This window comes from Dermacentor albipictus, chromosome 7 (genome assembly GCF_038994185.2).
Source record: "Dermacentor albipictus isolate Rhodes 1998 colony chromosome 7, USDA_Dalb.pri_finalv2, whole genome shotgun sequence".
Taxonomy (NCBI): Eukaryota; Metazoa; Arthropoda; class Arachnida; order Ixodida; family Ixodidae; genus Dermacentor; species Dermacentor albipictus.
The window spans coordinates 17,391,965-17,412,054 of NC_091827.1; the positions used below are offsets into that span (position 1 = coordinate 17,391,965).

General features: G+C 47.5%; 1 protein-coding gene across 1 annotated transcript; it reads left to right on the forward strand.

The window, feature by feature from the left end:
• Window positions 1-404: 404 nt before the first annotated feature.
• On the forward strand, window positions 405-18,545 carry LOC139047719 (keratin, type I cytoskeletal 10-like). Its single transcript, XM_070521705.1, has 2 exons — window positions 405-420; window positions 10,975-18,545. The coding sequence occupies exon 2, from the start codon at window positions 10,991-10,993 to the stop codon at window positions 11,387-11,389; it is 399 nt and encodes a 132-aa protein (XP_070377806.1). The 5' UTR covers window positions 405-420; window positions 10,975-10,990; the 3' UTR covers window positions 11,390-18,545.
• Window positions 18,546-20,090: the final 1,545 nt, after the last annotated feature.

The window sequence follows — 20,090 nt, forward strand, 5'->3', positions numbered from 1 at the left end:
CAGGCACGAACGTCACAACTCCCAGAGTCGTGCGTGGCGCTCCATTACACTCGGACACAAATTGCCGAGGGCAAATGGCGCGCTCCATCATATATAGCTCAGCTGGTCTCTCTCTCTCTCTCTCTTCTCTCTCTCTCTCTCTCTCTCTATATATATATATATATATATATATATATAGGGCATGACTGATTATCTCTTTAAAGATGCAGTTTCTTCGAATGACTGTCCACGTAAATGATGTTTATGATGAATGTGACTTTCGACGGCGCAGGTGTGTACGTCGTCTTGCTGAAGTGCTTATACTTGTCAAGCGAAAAAGTATCATACTTGAAGAACTCCCTGGAAACATGCACGAACAGCGGGTTCTACGGTGGCCCCTGAGCGTTAACTGTAAAACGCTTGGCGCTGTGGTTGGTACAGGTATGCATACTTGGTACCTCTCTCCCTTCTCTCTCTTCCTTTTCTCCCCTCTCCCATCGTAGGGTAGCCAACCGTACTCTCGACTGGTTAACATTGCTGCCCTCTCTCTCTTTCTCTCAATGCGTTTGTCATTGTGAGTGTCAGTTGTTTATGGGGTGATGTCACCTGTGCGATCTCACATTGCGCACTGTTATAAATATAATGGAAAGGAGGAAAAATATATTACGCGGTACAGCTCACTAGTTAGAGCGCGCCAGACTCAAAATTTCCCATTGGCTTTAGGGCCGCGGGGTCGGCGGTGCGATGGTGGGCATTGCGTTGGCGGCAAAGTATTGTGTTTATTCATCATGTATGTGCGTATGTTGAGGCTTTGATCAGCAGGTGGCCGGACGGGGACACGGCACGATGGCGTTCCTGCGATGACGGACAGGCCGTTGCAAACTTATTTTCAAACTTTCACCTCCTGTCGCTGTGACCAAAAAAAAAAAAAGGGAAATACGCTTGCGGCGGGAAGCTTCGGGGTATATACCGCGAGTAAATGATTACTAGAGACAGGTTCCCTGTGGACCCGTTCCGCTCCCATCACAAATGCAAATGAGGTCGCCGCTCGCGATGAAGGGTAACGGGCTCATTTGCATGCATATCGTGTGGTTTTGCAGAAAACTGCAATCTCGTCTACCAAAAGTGTCGTATTCATGCTTAAAACGCGTTTTGGCACAAATCCAAGTGCGGGTGCTAAAAAGAGCAGCATTGGCACGCTTTTCACGTCGTTTGGTAGAAATCCACACGCGCGTTCTGCCAAAAGCGTCATTATCCCCCTCCTCGTCCGCAGCGGCAGCTATAGCCCGCGCTGTTTGCTCGAAAATTAAGCGCCGGGAAAGCAGGAGGTCTATATACGGTCTATACTTGAGCCGCTCGAGCACGTTATATAGGGTCCTCATGTTGTAGGCTTCACTCCACCTTTTTTTTTCGTTTTTTGCGCCGTGCTTACATCATTCGCCGTGTGTTCCAAACTGTGCTTGGATCTTACGCAACAAACATACAGAGCCCACAGATGCGGAAATTTTCTTTCGCTTCCACTACGCTATATACGCGTTCGCTCGTGTTTTAAATTGAATTAGTGAGCGTGCGCGGGCGCCCCGCGGTTTCGGTGGAAGGCCCAGTTTCATGGTGTATCCGTCGCACGAACACCCTTGCGGGCCTTCTATTCTCGGGCATACAGAGCATGGGCCGGGGCTATACAGAGGTTTCGGTGTTTTCTGTGGAGGCACGGATCAGAATTGTGAGACCGTCCACTTCTAAAAGTGTTAGCCTAAACCAAAGTGCACGTCCAGAGAGCGAGAGAGCGAGAGAGAGAGAGCCACGTCAAGAGAGAAAGGGAGCAGAAAGGAGAAAGGCAGGGTGATTAACCAGAAGAGGAAATCCGGTTTGCTACCCTACGCTGTGGAGAGAGGGGAGTAGAGGTACAGAGATAAGGAAGTCGAGAAAGAAAAAGTGAGAGAGAAAGAAATCATAGACAATCACGGCCACCACTGTCAACATCACCGTTTGCTATTACCGCGACGGCAACACCTGTAGCACTACGAACTCCAGTTTAGGCTACAGAGGCGCCTGTGCATGCAGGTTCTATTGACCTTAAAAACCGCAACAGTGTCCTTGTCGCCCACAGCTGCAACGGCTTGTGAGATCGGCATTCCAGAATGATTTCTTCTCTGAGCGGTTTTTAATCAAAGCGCGCTATACTGCGATTGCGAGGCCTCGCTTCTGTCACTTGTAGCGAGGACAGCCAAACAGAACGTGTTGGAGGTTCTCCTCGCTACTGCAGTCATATACAAAGCAAATAAGGAGGCAAACGCCTATGTAGCTACGCTCACAAGGAAAGAAAAGGTCATATAAACCCAACCTGTTATATGTTGTACCAGGAGATTTCATTTTCGAGAACAGACTCGTTAAACATCTCCGATATAGCTGATAGCGCAATCCTTTCGTATCAGCTCGACTACTTTAAACAGGTGAACGATATCTTAACGACTAATTGCGGTAACATGTCAGCTAATTAACGTAGCTTTAGTAATTGAACTTTTGTTCACTTTAGATCGCGTATCCCGACTGCGCCGAATTGACGCCGAGTAGTAGTGAAGCCACACTCAATTTAGCAAAAACCCACCATCTTATAGCATCCATTTCAGTGAATACGCGCAGTAAATATCCGTGGCGAAATGCATTAGTGTTCCATTTAGCTCTGATAAGCACTGCATAAAAATGCAGGTCCAATAACTGTGAACCTGAGCATCAGTACGTTTCACCGCATGCTTTGCAGACCAAGAAAGGAGAGGTATACAGAATAATTCTAACCACCAGGGGTTCATCGGCAACCTGGTCCCCGCTGGTCCGAGGTCATGATTGTGGTACCAAACTCTACTCTGTTGCAGACACTGGGCTACACATGTCACCACATGCGGAGGCGGCCCCGTTCGCCGCGACACAGTATGGAAGATCTCGTAATATTACGACGTCATGTCGTCGCTGTGGCATTCAGTGTTTCGCAAGAGGACACGACATTGTGGTTACGAAGACGACGAGGTAGATTGGGCATAGGTGGTGTCTTGGCTAAAACCCCAGTTTAGGTACATCCGCCTTTCAATTAACCTTTACAAAACCTGCCATGTAATTCTGTTTCTGTGTCTCCACTAAATTTTCGTTGACCTCACTAGACTTTCTGTTGAAATGCAATTCAATTACCATTCAATATGCTTGTAATTGATTAGCCTTCCTTCCTGTAACATCTCTCGGTGGAGGCGCCGCGTCCACGAAACCTGCAATTCGTTCACTCCGTGATTCTGTAGCACCCAATTCTTCTTTTACAGACTTTTTTTCTTTTTCTTTGCTAACTCATCAAAGCTCTTTTCTATAAGCTTCGTCGACCGCAGTCAATCCGCGGGACTCGAGCGTTGCGAAACTGTTATTCTCATCCCCACTTCCCCACAGATCCCATTATGCAGTTGGCGTGTGTGTGTTCAACCTGTTACGCACACCCGCTCCGCAATCCAATTGAACGAACGCTCGCGGGGGGTTACGCGACGGAGCCGCCGCTATGAAGTTGCCGGCTTTTCGGATTACGCTTGCAAATCAGCTGCCTGTACAACACGCTCGCGCGAGCGGATATACGGATGATTCGAGTTAACCGCTGGATTGCTACAGGGGCTCGGCGTGTATATCGTTCTCGTGTGAGCGCTCCGCATACATATACGCGCGCGACCGAAGAACAAACAATGCTATAGTTTAATAATCCAATCATATATTACTCATTTTCTTTTTCTTCTTTTTTCTTTTCTCAAGCACCGAATATTTATTTATTTCAGTTGAACACGAAGGATAAGAGGGAGTACAGTGTTGCGGTTGATACGCTGCGAAGACTGTCTTCCACGAAGCCGTTGATAAGATGCCGCAGATTTTTTTTATTTATTTATTTACAGAACTGCTACTCTCATTTGAGTGCGTGGCAGTTGGGCTATACAGTATACATGTATATGAGTGCGCATTTAGGCAGAACAGGTAATTGAAAAAAAGGAAGAAAAAAGAAAACAATTGCCCAAGGATGGCAATATAAGAAAGAAGCTGAGTTTAGAAACAAAAATGCAAGTTTTCACACTACAGCTAATTAACATGCCCCAGATGCATTCTCGGGTGTTGCTATACACACGGTGTACTTTGACGGTGCTTCGACAGTGCTACCGTGGTCACGTGATGCGGTTTGTAAAGTCGTACCACGAGATAATAAGCAGGGTTTATTAGCGTTCATTGTCACCATCGTATATCCCGTCACATGCTCGTGCAAACACAAAGTGGCTGCTTCATATAAGGTAACGCTTGGAACGTCTCCGGAGTGCTCTGAGGCGACAAATCGAATACGCCATGAGTACCCGCGCCACCCGCCTCGGCGATTCGGCGACTATGGCGTTCAGCTGTTGAATACAAGGTCGGGGGTTCGGTGCTCCGTCGCAGCGGCTGCATGTCGATGAGGGAGAGATGCAAGTATAGGCTCATCTACTTAGACTTGTATATGCGCGCAAGTTTACATAGAGAGAGTCATTTAGCAGTGAAAACGTGTGCAACTTAGTCGTTGGGGTCTATATACTTGCAGATGGTCCTAAACAAGAATAGCGTTCTTGGCAAACATCAGTATTTGAGAGGTTCGATTAAACCGATGCCTACAGCTCGTGGCCCTTCGCACATATTTTTTTTCTATTTTAGTAACTTCTACTGTCGAGCTAGTTGGTACATGGTACAGTTGCTACAGCGTTTTATTCTGTTGTCCGTATCTTATTTCTTGCACCTAGAACCATATCTAAAAGCCTTTTTTTTTCTAAATACATAATTGTCGAAAAGACTACAGCCAGGTTTGCAGTGCGGCTCCATTTTGATGGCACTGGTTGAGAGATTTTTCAGCGGCACCGAAGCTTTTAACCGCAAGGACATTTTATTTTTTCTTCTTATGCGTGTTGCAACAGTCACATAGGTTTGAATTCAGCTTTGTCTGACGGCTGGCATACTTCTACAAGGAAGGGAGGTGGAAGATTCGAGACGCCATGTGCTTAGCGAGGAGGGAAAGAAAATGAAGAAAAAGAAACATCCGTTCTTTTGCTCTTTCAACGTGAATTTAGTGAGCAGCAAGCGTGTCCATGTGCATATTCCATACGGTAACAAGTAGCGATTCAAGTATGACCGAAAAGGTGAGAATGTATGACAATAACGTACAAGGAAAAAGAGTGCAAACACGGATGAAAACGTCTTTACTTCTCGTTGTATGCGCCTTTTCTCGCCAGTAGAGGACACAAGAACGGGACACTTCGCCAACAGGGAGGTTGACGTCCGCAGGTCCGGACGTCGGCTATAGTCCAGTAATATCAAGGACGCACCGTATCAGACAATGCTCTGGGGGTCATTTCCCTTTCGTTCTCGGAAGGCCGCGCGCGCGAGCTCGCGTTCGCCGCGTATGTGTGCCTTCACGCCTGAATGCCGCACGGAGCGCCGACCGGTCTCGCAATCTATCGAGAGCGAGCGATGGTGAGCGACCATAACCCCGCGGCACCTCTCCCGCTCGCCCCCGTCTCTCTCTAACTTTGCGGCAAGCGCCCTCAGGAGGGGGGGGGGGGGGGGGAGCGTTAGAGGCAGGGAGTCCTTGCGCTTCTCCAGCGTTTTGTAGATTTTGCTTTCAAGTGGGCGCAGTTGATCGTTTATGGTGCTATAACGCTGACCCGGATGATGAGTGTGTGTACTGAACTTGAAATTAAACGCTAGCGCAGTTCCTGGTGCCGCCTTCGTCACTTGAGCAAAGCGATCTGTCCCCTCCCCCCCCCCCCCCTCTTTTTATCACCTTTCTTTTTTTTTCACGCGCCTTTCAAGAGTTTTCTTGACACCATCGAATATCGTCCATTTCTTTTTTTCCTTTAAGGTTTCACTTCTTTTCGTAGCTGGTTCAGTTGTCTGCGGTATCATCAGGAGAATTCTTCAATCATGAATTCTGCCTAATCAGTAACGCTGCATTTCATCATTGTGCTCATGAAAATAGACACGCAGTGGCGGAAGCGTACGGCGTGCCAGCAATATCATAAGGGGCACTATCAGGCTCTCAACGTCGCAATTTTCAAACCTTCGCGCATATAACATGCGTGTGGGGAATGGCACGAGAGCGACGACTTGCGTGACGTGTCGGCAACTGCAAACAATTGCGTGGCACAATAATGCGCATATGCGGCATACGCTATATAGTCACGTGAGTCCTATACGCAGGCGCGCAGCCGTATGAGGGCACACACACACACTGGCCGAGTCGACGTGATGGCAATCTCAGTTTCTGGGAGGATTTCCGGCCGGAAGTCCGAGTGACCCGCCCACCGAGGCTCACACTCCTCTTATGTGTGTGTGTGTGTTTTGTTTGTTTTTACTTTTTTTGTCTTGATCACACGTTCTTCACTATGGCTGTTGTTTTTGAGGAACGGCGACACAACTCGAGGGAAGAAAAAAGAGAAATCTAATCGGAAATTAAACACCGAAACGAACCACGGTTTGTGTATTATTAAGCCCCGAGATAGAGGAGAGGGGGGGGGGGGGCAAGCAAACACGTGTGTTAAGGAAGCGGAACAGTTTCTAGGGACGCGTGCTTCTGCGCATGCGCCCGGGGAAAATGAGGACCGAGATTCCTGATAAGCGTTCGCCGTAGCTGCGTACGCCGAAGAAGACCTGTGAGTTTTAACGCGATAGCGTTAAGGAGCTCGTGTCGCAGAAAAGCCGGTGTCGTCGGCGTCGGGTGTCGGCGTCGGCGGCGTTGACCGTGAGCGATAAATCACGGCAGGCGCTTCATAAATAAAAAGCAACTTCCAAGATTGGCCCGGTGGGAATCGAACCCGGGTCTCCGGAGTGTGAGACAGAGACGCTACCACTCAGCCACGAGTTCGATGCTTCCAAGCGGTGCAAACGCGCCTCTAGTGAATGCGGTGTTGCCTTCGAAACCAGCCGTGGAAAGTTATACTGCGGTGTATATCGGTAATTATGAACATGTAACGTACAGAAGTCACAATTACACGAGTTGCGAAGTGCGTTTCCGCCGCATTTCTTTTGCGCTTTCCGCACACGCAGAGCCATCTTGCGGCAAACACAGAAGACCCCCTCCTCTCAATGTACGGCGCTGCCCCGACAGGAGGCGCGCCGCGCGCGCATTTTCAAGGGGCTCGCGCCGTTGCGTGACGTATAGCGATGGGCACTGCTTCAATTCGTGATAGAGGGGAATTGGGAATCAGCTTGTGGGCCTCCGAGAAAACTTATTAGCGCAGAAAGTTAAGACGATACCGTTGTTGAATTTAGCGTTACGCACGTTTACGGTGACTGACCGGCATGCTACGGACTTCGTGTCATTCTGACGCACTCAGCGTCCTGTTAAGCAGTGCGGGCGCTTTGTTACCGCGCGGACGCCTGTACACTGTAAAATAATTTACCCCCGTAAAGGTGAAAAAGGGTGTAAATGTGGTTATAACTCACACCGTTAGGGTAGTATTTATGCAACTGACACCATAAGGGTGTGAGTTATAGACACATTTACACCCTTTTTTACTTTTAAGGGGGTAAAACATTTTACAGTGTCGTCGTTTTTCTCGTGAATGCCGCGCGCTATGATCGTGTATGCCATGAAAAGCAGTCTATACTGTGTTCGTGACCTCCGAGTGCCTCCGAGATCGAGCGGAGCACCGCAGGTCCCAGAGGCCATGCTTCTTTACATAGGGACGCAACGTCCAGCGCGTACAATAGTTCTGAGCAGGCCTACTTGGTTTACGACCATTATGGTGAAAAAATAGCTTCTGTCGTGTTCGTCTATTTGTTGCCCGTCGTCCATGTTGATCGCTGTACACGGTCTTGCGTATAGTTCACGCGAAACTTTAGTATTAGACTATATCTCCTTTTTCGCCTCACCCATGCCTTCGTAAGCGCGCGTATGCAGAGTGTCGTACTTCACGAAAATCTGGTCGGACTATTTATCTGGCTATTCCACTGAATGTTTGCTGGCAGCCTGCGCACTGGTATCCCAACGCTTCTTTGTCGACCATTTCCGATTAGATTTCTTGCAAACGACCTGCTTGGAACAGTATAGACCACAATAGAAAAGGGGAAATGAAGCTGCTAATGCCTTTTGCCTATAGACAGTATGTGTATATGCATTATAGTGAGAAAAGCAGTCAGTCCGTGAGAAAGCAAGGCAGTACATTTCTTGTCCACGGAAATTATGCAGCCTATCTAAATTTCCCCTTATAAGGTAACAATATAGCAAAGAAAATGAGCGTGTTGCCAATTTCTTCCCTATAAATAGTTTGGCTACTTCCCATTCACAAAAGCCAATACTGCAACTAAACGTGGACGACGGTTGTGTGCAGATCGCAAAGAAGAATTTGTTCTCGAGACGAAGGCTGTGCCCGATGTGATAGCTACATGCTGCTGTCGCAGTACAAATGAGCTCAGAGGTGGAGGAACAGCCGACAAACACTTTCTGCAGAGCTTGAGCCCAGACTTTTAATCGAGAGATGTACCACCCGGTCGGTCCGTAAGTGGGCCACTGGTGGTGCCGAACTCGCCACCTATAAGGTGCAGTTTCTCCACTAATGCCCAAATAAGGGGAAGCTTTAGCTCGACGCTAACTCCTACCTCTCTCGTGAAAGATAATCAGGAAACGTCCGCTGATTATTTTACGGCGGTTCGCCGTCCGTTAATAACGCCGACGTCGCGTACAGGGCGCGATTATTTTGGTAGATGCGGGAGTCGATAGGGGGCGCAAATGGGCTCCCGCAGCCGTACCCGGCGGACACCGCTTATGGCCTCGGATGCAGGTGTATCCATCGTGCAGCAGAAACCCGGAAACCGGGGAGCAGAAGGCCCGCTGACGGACGCGTTATCGACACGCCGATCTGCGTAATCGGTGGGCTCTGTGTGTACGGTAGTGGCTACTTAGGCACAAAGCTGCAGAAAGGGATGTCAAAATAGTGTGTGTATGCGTTCGTGTGTGTGTATGTGTGCGTGTGTGTGTGTGACCTGTCGTATAGAGGAAAAAGCAGACGAGACGGACGAGCTGGTCACGCAAATGAGCAGCTGAACTTTCCATCCAGTTTCGCGGTCGTGCGCATGCGCGTGACGCAGCAGCCCGAGTGGTACCTCATTTGCTTTGCTGGTATACCTTAGAAGTCATTGATCGAATGTACGCATGAATGAACGGCTATAGCTGAAGGTCCCCTCGGCAGAGCTTATGTGTAGAGCAAGCTTGCAAGGTATACTCCGAGGCTCCAGGCTCGAAATGTACCGAATAATGAACCGTTGAAATGGGAGGGCGATACCCGCGGTGACTCATTGGCTACGGCGCTCTACGGCTGAGCACGAGGTCGCGGGTGCGATTCCCAACTGCAAAGGCCACGTTCCGATGGGGATGGTATGAAAAAAAAAACGCTCGTGTACTTTTATTGTGCACGCTAAACAAACACGTACACGTGGTCGATATACATCTGGAGCCCCAAAGCTCTATAGGGCCAATACGTTGTTTCCTTGGGACGTTGAAACCTATAAACTTCATCTGGGACTTTTTTAAAATGGGAGGGCGTAGCCAGACGATTTTGTTCTTCGTAGAACGTATGCGTGATATTCACTAAAATTGCAACAGAAAATTTATTGAAAATAACAACAATGAAAAAGAAAACGCTACATAATTCTCATAACGACTTTTGCAAGGGTGTCTTCATGGTTGTTTGTTGTTTCACGCCTTATGGCATGTGAAGCAAGCAGCATGTCCTCCAACTTCTTATAAAGTTTTACAACAGCCGTTGCGAAGTTATGTTGTAGAACTCTGCAGCGTCGCAGTGTACGCGTACTGTTTTCTTTCCTTTTCCTTCTTTCTTTTTTGAGGGGGAGGGGGGTGAAGAGGACGGAGAGGAGTTCTGAAAGCGGTTGCACGTTCTACTACGCCTTCTCAGCGGATTCAGAAAAAGCATACCCGAGAGGCTGCCACTTGACATCTGAAAGAGTGTTACATATTGGTTATTTAGGTACCTGTCCTCTCCACTTATAGTTAGAACCTGTGCGTAGTGAAACTGCTGGCAATTGAAGGTAGTTTTCACCAGTATACAGACTGATTGCGCTCAAATATGGCCATTTCAATCAAGGAATCGCAAGCAAGGTTGTACCGTTTCAAGGGTAGTGCATCCATTCCTACATAGAAGCATACGCGAGACAAACTTGAAAAAAGAAATGTTCGTATTTTCTTGTTTGTTTGTTTACTTTTCAGAGATGACAGATACTTTTGGAACGAGGCAACTACGAAACGATCTAAATTCCACAACACCATGTACGCCATAGCGGAAGGTCATTAAAATCCATCCTCGTTTCATGCCCGCTGCGTGCAAGATCGCAAACGATGTTCCCTTGACTCCTCGAGCTCTTGACGCAGCACACGAAATCCTTTTCGAATGGTTTCTTGTTTCGAGGACTTTCGGTCGATAAAAAACACTGGCCCATTTTCTGCATGGTCTTTTCATCGCCGGGGAGTTAAATTAGGTCACTTACAGTCACATATAATTCTTATATGGCTCGTATGACTTATAGTCATTCTTGCCTTTCCTATTTGTTTACAGAAACGCTAGCGGAGTCCACACATTCCATTCATCGGGACCACCTTAGCATCAATGACTGCAACATACTTTTTCAAACCAATCCTTTAATTACATCACCAGGATGCTTGGTGGCGCAGACAGAATGCCTTTATACATGGTTTGACCAGAGGTCTACGCCCCCTCTTAAATAGATTTGCCGCGATTGCAGTGCAGTACGGCGATATTGTGGTAACCTAGGCGCCATATTCTCCTTTCTTTGTGCGTTGTTTCTGCGCTATGTGCTTACGAGGAAGTTCCAATTATACATTGCCGCCTCTTCAACGCGTCCGCCCTTCGAATGGCACAATATAAGATTAGGTAAGCGACAACAACTCCAACAACCCGCGTCTTTGTTTTTCTTCTGCCGCCGCAGGTTGCTTCAGCAGCAGATGCAACAGCAACAGCAGCTCGCCCAGCAGGGCTACGGCAGCTCGAGCAGCACCAGCTCGACCGGCTCCAACCGGAACCACAACCACCACGGCACCAAGAACGGCACTTCCGGTTCCGGGGGCTCGCACCACCACCAGGGCTCCTCGGTGGCGTCGGGCGGAGGAACGGGAGGCGGCACCGGCGGCGGCGGTCACCACCACCGCACGTCCTCGTCTTCCTCCGCAGCCGTGGACACCCGGAGGTCCGCCGGCGGCGGCGTCGGCCCCAAGTCGCCCGGCGTCGGCGATGACAACAGCTGCGGCAGCTACGGCGACAGCTCGGCGGCCCCGAGCTCGCCGACGCCGCTGTCGACCACGTCCGAGTCCAGCCGGAGTCCGAGCCCTCGGCCGCCCCAATGACATGAGGCCCCGCCCGCCCTCATGGCCGGGGCGGGCGGTGGGCTCGCGCTGAACCCCAGCTGCCTGGTCGGCGGCCCCGCGGCTCCGGGAGTGCCGCTCCCGACGGGACTGCCGCTGGCCACGACGGCCGTACCGCTGGCCGACGCGCTGCCGTCGTTCGAGCAGTACCTCCAGTATCTGTTCATGTCCCTGCCCCCGCCGCCGACGGCCTTCTACGCGGCCGCCGCGGCGCACCAGCAGCAGGCGCAGCAGTTGCTCCAGGAGCAGCAGCACCAGCAGCAGCAGCTGCTCAAGAAGCAGGCGGCGGTGGCCGAGACGGACGACGTCGAAGAGAAGGTCGACGTCGTGTCCTCCACGCCGGAGCCGGCGTCGGACGAAGAAAAGTGAAACTAAACGAACTTGTTGTGGGGACAAGTTGGCTGACGCTTGGGAGGAGTCGTTGCAGCGCAAGCAAGGTGCGCATAAAGAACGGTACACGGTGCAGAAGACGGGACAGCACAATCGCTACTGTTCTGCCTTCAGTTCCTCGTGTCATTCTTGTTTGCGCACCGGGTGGCCTCCCGAAAAGTTCAACCCTCCTCGTCGCCATCGTGTACAGTGGAAGCTTGTATGTTCAAGACTGAAGACTTGGCGGAAAGCGCGAGGACGAAACGCAAGGACATCTGTGTGTCCTGGACTGGAGAAAGGCCTCGAAGTCGTCCTGCGGTCCTTGTCTTCTGCGCTGTGATATATGCGGCGTCTTCGCCCCGATGAACGAGAAAGGCCCGTCTCTCTATCTTCCTCGAGCCTATTACGTGAAATGTGTGTACAAGACTGACGTCACGCATTCGGGCGTCCTATAAAGTGAGGCGTTCGCACGTGTGTGTCTTGAAGTACAGCTTTACTGGACGAGCGACGTCTCTGCAATCCTGTTCTTTTCTTTCTCTACCTTTTTTGTGTGATGAATATGACTGTGGTGAACTCTCAGAAATTTTTCCCACGTTGGACTTACAGAAAGGAACACTCTTGGTGCGAGTAAGCGCATCGCGGTGTCTGTGTGTGCGTGCATCGGCGCGTAGCTTTTGCGCATATGTAACCTGCGCCGCGCGGACGGGTTTAGAAAGAGACATTCACGGGCATGCTTATCTGCATGCGTGTATTGGACGTTGCCCTCCCACCGAAGAAAAAAAGAAACGACACGGCAACATGGAGCGGGTTGCCAGAAACTCCGCATCGTATCTTATGTGACTTCCGTGTATAGCCGTGTGGGTTCTTAAGTACTATGTATTTACGCACTGGGCGCCGAAATCGCACTATACGGTGACAGCGTGCGAGAGCCGATTTCAGAGGCTCCTTGAGGTGATTTGTGACTCAAATTAGCTGAGAAGAGTCCTACGAGAAAAGAAAAATCGAAGCACGTGTTCCTTGTCAGGTATTCTTGGTGGTCATTATCTCCTAGACTTCGGGACCTTAGTCTCAGGGGTGAGAAGGTGCTCATTTGATCGTTTGAGCTACGAGGTCAGCGACGACTCATCTGAAAGAGAAATTTTAGAATTATTTATTCGGAGTGTTTCTCTATTCGGACTGATCAGGAATCTGAGATTAGCACAAAAATGCTGCGTCACAATGCCATTAACATGACGGGAAAAGAAAGCATTTCACTCTGATTAGTGCATCATACGAAGCGATCCAATTAAAGGACGTCTTTCACTCGCTGCGTCAGGTATGCGTTATAGGTCATCTTCGTGCAACTGAAAACCAATTTTTGCCGTGGCTAAAAAAAGAAAAAAAACGCATTTTCCAAAACTGCGGATGGGCAGAGTCATTCTTTCCGAACGGGAGCACCTTCTCACAGCCGATCTGTGACAACATTTTTTTTTTTTTTGTGATCGGTGACCATTGGTATCTTCAGACCGCATCACAGATGCCCTTCTTTACGAGCACTTTGTTCTAATCATTTTTTTTAGCTACAGCCACGCACGCAAGTTAGTCGATACTGTTGTGAATCTCGCGCAACACTTTCGAGACGGTGCTAAAGCCCCTTAAACTTCGTGAGGCAGCGCCACGCTTTGAAGAATTCCGCCTCCTCCTCGCGCGCTCTGTCCGAGTCCCACGCCGCGTCGCTATTGGCCTAATAGCATCATGTGGGCCCTCGCGCCGTGCCTCAGCGCCATTTTCGCTCGAGAAGCGTCTACGAAGTGGCGAGGAGTGCATATTGGCGCCCTTGCTACGCTCGAGCAGTGTAGGCGGCACCACAGTCGAGGAGGGAGCGTGAAAGAGAGCACAAACGAGGAGGAGCGGAGGCGGAGGAGGAGAGTGTCGCTACTTTGTGAAGTTTAAGGGGATTTTAGACGGTGCGCGTTCATAGCGCGACGATGCCGAGCTCGTGCGCTGCTGTTATACTCCGTCGAAAATGGTCGAAACCCTCTCTCTCTCTCTCTCTCTCTTGGAACGTCAAGCGCAGTTTTGGAATGCTACGAACCGCGTGCGCGTACGTCATTGTATGTGTACGGGTGTCCCGTGTCGAACATGCCGTCTTATTGGTTTTCACTTTCATTATTTTGTTTCTTTCCTCCCTTGTTCTGTGTCACAGTTGTGTGATCTTGCGGTGACCATTTCGACTGGGGAAGATAGAACGGACTCGAAAAAAAAAAGCAAAGCTTTTTTTTTTTATCTGTAGGGGTGCTCGAATACCGAAAATTTCGAACTGAAGATGATTGTTGAAAAAAAAGGCCTTGAAATATGCAATCAATTGATCGATCGATTGACTGATTGATTCCTGGAATTTAACGTCTCAGAGCAACTCTGGGGCTCTTAAAGACGACGTTGTGGGGTAATTCGAATGAATTTTGACCCCCTGGCATTCGTTAATGTGCACCTAAATCCAAGTATACGAGAGTGTTTTTTTTTTCTCGCCCACGTTAAAATGCGGCCCCGCAGCCGGGAATCGAACCGGGGACCTCGTTTCTCAGCAGCGCAGCACCATTGCCACTAAGGTATACTGCGACGGGTAACTATCGAAAGTAACACGAAATTTCTCTTTGACTTTTACTTGTTCAATAAAGGAGCACGTGAAAGAGAGATCGTAAAATGAGGAATTTTTAGTTCCTCAATGCGCACAAACGTCAGTTAGAATTGCGCTTTACTGGGCAGCTTGTAAATTACCACAAAGTGAAAGGTAGCCATAGAAGTTCACCGCAAATGTTTCGCTGGTTGTCTTATGACGGCCACGAGAAATGGCCAATGGGCAAGGCACGTGGATCCTTCCCCATGGCCAGGTGCATAGGCGCCAGTAATCGCAAAAAAAGCCCACATAATCGGCCACAATAGAAAATCCGTAGAAATCGAATAGCGTATTCTAGAATCGATACACTCGGATTTTAAACAGAATTGTACGACTGCTTTTGGAACTTTTCGAATATTCGCGTACCCCTAATTGTGTTCTTTCTTTTGTTTTCTGCCTGCTTTTTCAAGAAGTGTGAGTGCGTGTCCTTGCTGTGCTTCGATATTCGCATTGTCTTTTTGGTGCTCTGTTGATGGTAATTTCTTTTAGAAACAGTCCTCATATTTCTGTTTTTTGCTGGCTCGAACACGGCGCCTTCCCTTTTTATTATTTTTTTCAATACGGGAGCCAGACAACTGCACAAGACTTGAAATATGCCAGGGTCACATCCGCCTGCAAGTCATTCGTACGCTACGAATGAAACTGACAAATACAAATGCGTAGCTGAAAATGAAAATGCTATAGATCCTTTTTTCATCTTTTGTTTTTTTCTTAGACGTGTGAACATGGCTAGATTTGGTGCATGTACACAGGTATCATGCGCGAATTCCCGTTCCAGGCAATAGGTGGCTTTGACGCTGTGTTGGATAACCGTCACGGTGAAAAGCTGCGCGTCCATGCGTCATGCGCAAGCTATCTATACTCCGAGATAACCGCTTCGATAAGCCGTACGCGATATTAGGACGAATGCTAAAGCATGCTGACTGACGACTGCGGTTTATCTCGATCCATCAAAGGCTGTCACGGTTCGGGTAATCGTTTGCGATCGAAAGAAGGAATGATTGGAAAGAGAAACACCGCATTCAGTGCTATTTTGTCACTTCTGCATCTATTTTCTTTTTATCGAACCCTCTGTGGCATGCCACAACTGAAGATGCGTGATGAGAAAATGTTAAAACAACACCAACATTCTCCGTTATGAAGAAAGTTTCGTTTGAGCGCGACAATTATTTGAACTTGGCTCCATTAAGCGGCGATATGACTAAGCTAAACTATTCGGGGTGTACTGGCCGGAGATGTTTTGGGCCAGTTTGTGGAAGCAATTTTTGTACATTTACAACATATATTATCCCTTGTAATCACTGTATAAAAAAATATAGTCGCGGATGACCTTTTTTCTGCCGTGTGAAAAGAGATGTAACGAAAGCAGGTGTATACCTGTCGAATCCTTTTGCTTTCCACCGATAAATTATGTGGTGCAGATAAGATAAGTGCAATAAACACGTATCGTGTTGCAAAGCGGCGTTTCCGCGTATGTACAGAGGGGTGCACTGTAAAATAAGTTACACCCTTATTCACTTTTAAGGGTGTCAATTTTTTTAAAGTGCAAGGATGCGCGTAAACACTCAATCGTTTGTGAGGCGATGTCGTAATACAATCCTATATTTACGTCACCTTGGACTTCACTGTGAATATAATTATTTTGTGTTTCTTTCATTTCGCTCTCATTGTATAGAATACAGGGGTGTCGGGGCTTACAGTTTCGTCAAAAGTTTCGAATCCATCCCGCGAGTGTGACAGGATCCCTTACAGAAAATTTACTTACTTATTTAATAAAAAATCTGCAGGCATTTCTGGGAAGTCTCTAGAATGTATATAGACTGCAGCTTCTGGATTCTTATTCTTGCACTCATTGCCGAGTAAGGGCTGTGAAATTCTGGAAACAACCGGGTTTGGAAGTGTATAACCTGCAATAAACGAAGGCAAATCGGCTTGTTAATTGTTTTTGTCTGTTCAGTTTAATTAGCCAGAAACAAACAAATACATTAGTAGAAGTGAAGTGTACATGCAATAGGATATCCCAAAGTAGAAACTGTGTTAGTACTAAGCTACAGCTAGCGAAAAGGGCGAGCCTATGAGAAGGCAAAGCAGTTAACGAAAAGTCTGTGGACTATCTATTAGACTGTCGGAATTCTATTTATGAGGGGATGTCTTATCAGCATTATTTGCGGACCTCATGAAGAACACCTGGCTCTCTGAACCTTAGGAAATTGAGCAGGGCCGTAATTTCCGGTCGACCACATCGTGGTTACTTTCACCCTTGCGTGACGGAGCGCCTAAGGAGGTCTACAGATTGTCTATAGATTTTTCCATTCATTGTCAACAGTTTTCGTGATTTCGAGAACGGCGCCACGTGAAAATAACGGCTGTTTGTTATGTATTTCGTCAAGGCCACCTTCCCTTGCTCAGGCAATCAAAGCACACTGTGAAGACTCCCTCACAGAAACATTTGAGGGAGTCTGCTAAAAACCCACAGGTTGTAGTTTTTTTGCCTATTTTCAAAACTGTTATCACTTTCAGTGCGCGCCGATTGGATGATTGAACAGAACCGATTGAGCTGATTGGCTGGCTGTGCAAAACTGCTCGAATCATGCACAACTGCTGTGTATTATGTCACGCGAGACTGACAGTATTGCCGAAAGTGATCGTCCTAGAATAAGTCCCCAGTATATGCATATATGCGTGGTCCAGCGACGTCGCTGGTTTTTCGTGCTGTGGCTTCCAAACTTTCTTCTGATATGTTATTTTTTTTCATTCGCACTTATGTCATGTACAGCCGAAACTTTCTGTTTGGTTTACAGTGGATCCCTGACGCCGAAATATGCGTCAGGTTCGCAACGTGGGATTCTGAGCAGGATGACACGAGATTCTGATGAGAAACGTATAGCGCCGAAAGATACCGCGTGTATATACGTATGTATACATAATGCTTATGGTTGGCGTGAGAGAAGTGCGTCGAAATGGAAACAGGGGTGTTCCTTTTCTGTACATAGCTATTTCACTTCAATTCTTGCTTCCCTGGTGGCGTCGGGTGAGGCGATTTGAGATCAGCAGTGCGGCGTGCGTCCACATTCTTGGCAACGTCTAACAGCAAACGCACATTTCGCAATCGTTTATGACATCGCAGGTTCGGTAGTTCTTGAGGTCGCCTCGCAAATGAATTCGAAAGTCCGATCAGTGTACAAGTAATCACTCATTTCCTTTCACGGCTATGGATTTTTTGGAATGTTAAGTTTTTTTTTTTTTTAACTACTCCCTTCGTGGGGCTTTCTTCTCCTTGGTGAGTTTATCGCAAAAGCCGTTAATGTTTCTCACTGTAAAGTTACCAGAGGAAAATGTGGCGCTGCAATCATTTAAAATCCGCAGAAAATATGGATAGTATACACAGGCTTTACGCAGCAATTGGGCACTTTTTCGTCAAGAAAGCGCATTTGGTCTTCTCTTAGCAGTCTGTGCTTCGATTTCACTGCGTGCTAGCCACAAAACATTTACTTAACGTAGTTAAGCCTGTTATTTTCTCAGTTAATTCATTTTATCATATGGTTCCTGCCTCGTAAGTAAATGTTGACAACTAGAAGTATGCACGTCGTTGAATCAAGATGACGTTTGTAGAAGTAACACTGAAAACGTATATTTATTTGATTCTGAACAATTGCTTATGTTTGTTAGGCTCTGCAGGGCAATATGGTGATAAAAAATGTTGACTAAATGAGACATATCACCCCCTAGCAAGGCATTCGCGATGAAAAACGAACTTCAGTGAGTCTAACGAAAGAATCCACAATACCGCTTGCTGCGACAAAATTATGGGCAAATACGTACTCTGCCCATCAAGAACGCACTGGCTTTACCAGCCACATTTTAGGGCAGCGATCGCGGACGCTAGCACCACATATATCTCTGGCATTCTTAGCCGTGAAACTCGTACACCAACCACGACCTCCGAGATCACGTGGTTGCACTCTCGGAGGCAATGCATCAACAATAGCGATTTCGCTCCTATTCTTCACGTTTCGCTGGATCCTTTGCTTGCGTCCCGCTATCTATGGAATTATGGCAGGCACCCGTTGCCGTGAACCCTGGTTACGCCGCCACAATGGATTGTTACCAGCTGCTAACTATCACTGCGGCAGCTTTGAAAATAAGCACCCCCCCGTTTCTCTAGCGCGACATCTTGGCCGAGGTTGGCGATGGTGTCCGCAGCGCATGAATGGCTTCATCCGTGCTTCTGTTGTGGGTGCGTGAATTCACAGTGCGTGAATGTGCCGTTGCTAACGCATCTCTATACGCTGTATTCCAAGAAATGTTGTATCTTATAACACAGTCTTCTTTAACAAAAAATGGCGCTGCAATCGAATTGACTCCCTGAACGGAGTCCACAGAAGTGTGTGCAAAGTCAAGAGATTTGTCAATGTCGAGGTTTTGTATGGGTATAATTTTACGAGCACTCGCTACGCAAGCGCATGCCATGAGCCATGCGATTCTTGGCTGAAGGCTTTCACTGCAATCTTCTTTTATTTTTTGGCAGCGGCGAACTAGTGTTTTGTTTGTCTTGAGCCCTTTGTGTTTTCTTTTGTGACATCTGACTTTGTGGCTTGTGTGCGTGTCTGTGTTTGTGTGACGAAGTGGCGACACGCAAGCCACGAATTGCAGGAATGGAGCTGATGAAGCATAAAAGAACAAGAAAGAGAAATAGATGTTATATAATAATTATTATTTAAATAAAAAGTGTTTCCTTTAAGCGAACCGCCTGCGTTGTCATTGTCTCTGTGTAACACCGTTCGAACTCCCGTACGACTCCTCGACACAGTTAAAAGATGCACGTGGTTTATTCTAATCTATGGCGCTAACGCCGACACTGAGCCTGAGAACATGTGATACTGACACTGCTTATTTACAGAATTGTGACATCATTTTTTTGTTTTTGTTTCTGTAGACTTAACGCTGAATGTTTTCTTTTTCGTTGATTTTGCAATTTTCAACAACTTCTGTAAAAAAAAAATAGCTGCTTTAATCTTAAACTTGTTTCCAGCCGCCACTGGATCTTCACTTTTTCTTATAATTGCAACAAACTTACCAACTGATACTGACAGTTTACCGAATTGTGACATCGTTCTTTTTTATTGCGAATTTACAGAGTTGTAAACATGATACTGGATCTTTTTTCGACCTCATTAACGGTAATTCAATAAATGTAAAAAATCGCAGCTTGAATCGCAAATTATCATCCAACAGTCACTAGATTTTAACTTTTTCTGTTGAATGCGACAAACCACGTCAAATTTCGTACAGTGGTTGCCGAGTAAAATGATTTCTTTGTTCCTATGCAGCGGAAAGTCGCGTTTCGTGTTGATTATCAGTAGAGACACACACACAAAAAAAGACTGATGCAAATCCAACGCACACGTTGGAATTCATGCAAAGCGAAGCTTCAGTCTGTATTAGATATTATGCATCTAACGGCGATGCGTTCAATTGTATTCACTTACATCCTACGCAGCGTGAAATCTCACGCATTGTTTATGCCTATCCCAAACAAATGTTTATGTCCGTGCACTACGCCATTCGCAAGCTATACATGCCGAAATGAAACACCGAAATCAGAAGGGTGAACAGCGCTCTGCAGCCCTGTCAAGAGGGCGATGATTGTCGAGGGTG

Coding starts and splice junctions, on each gene's coding strand:
- LOC139047719 (XM_070521705.1), top strand. CDS start 10,991: ATGCAACAGCAACAGCAGCTCGCCCAGCAGGGCTACGGCAGCTCGAGC.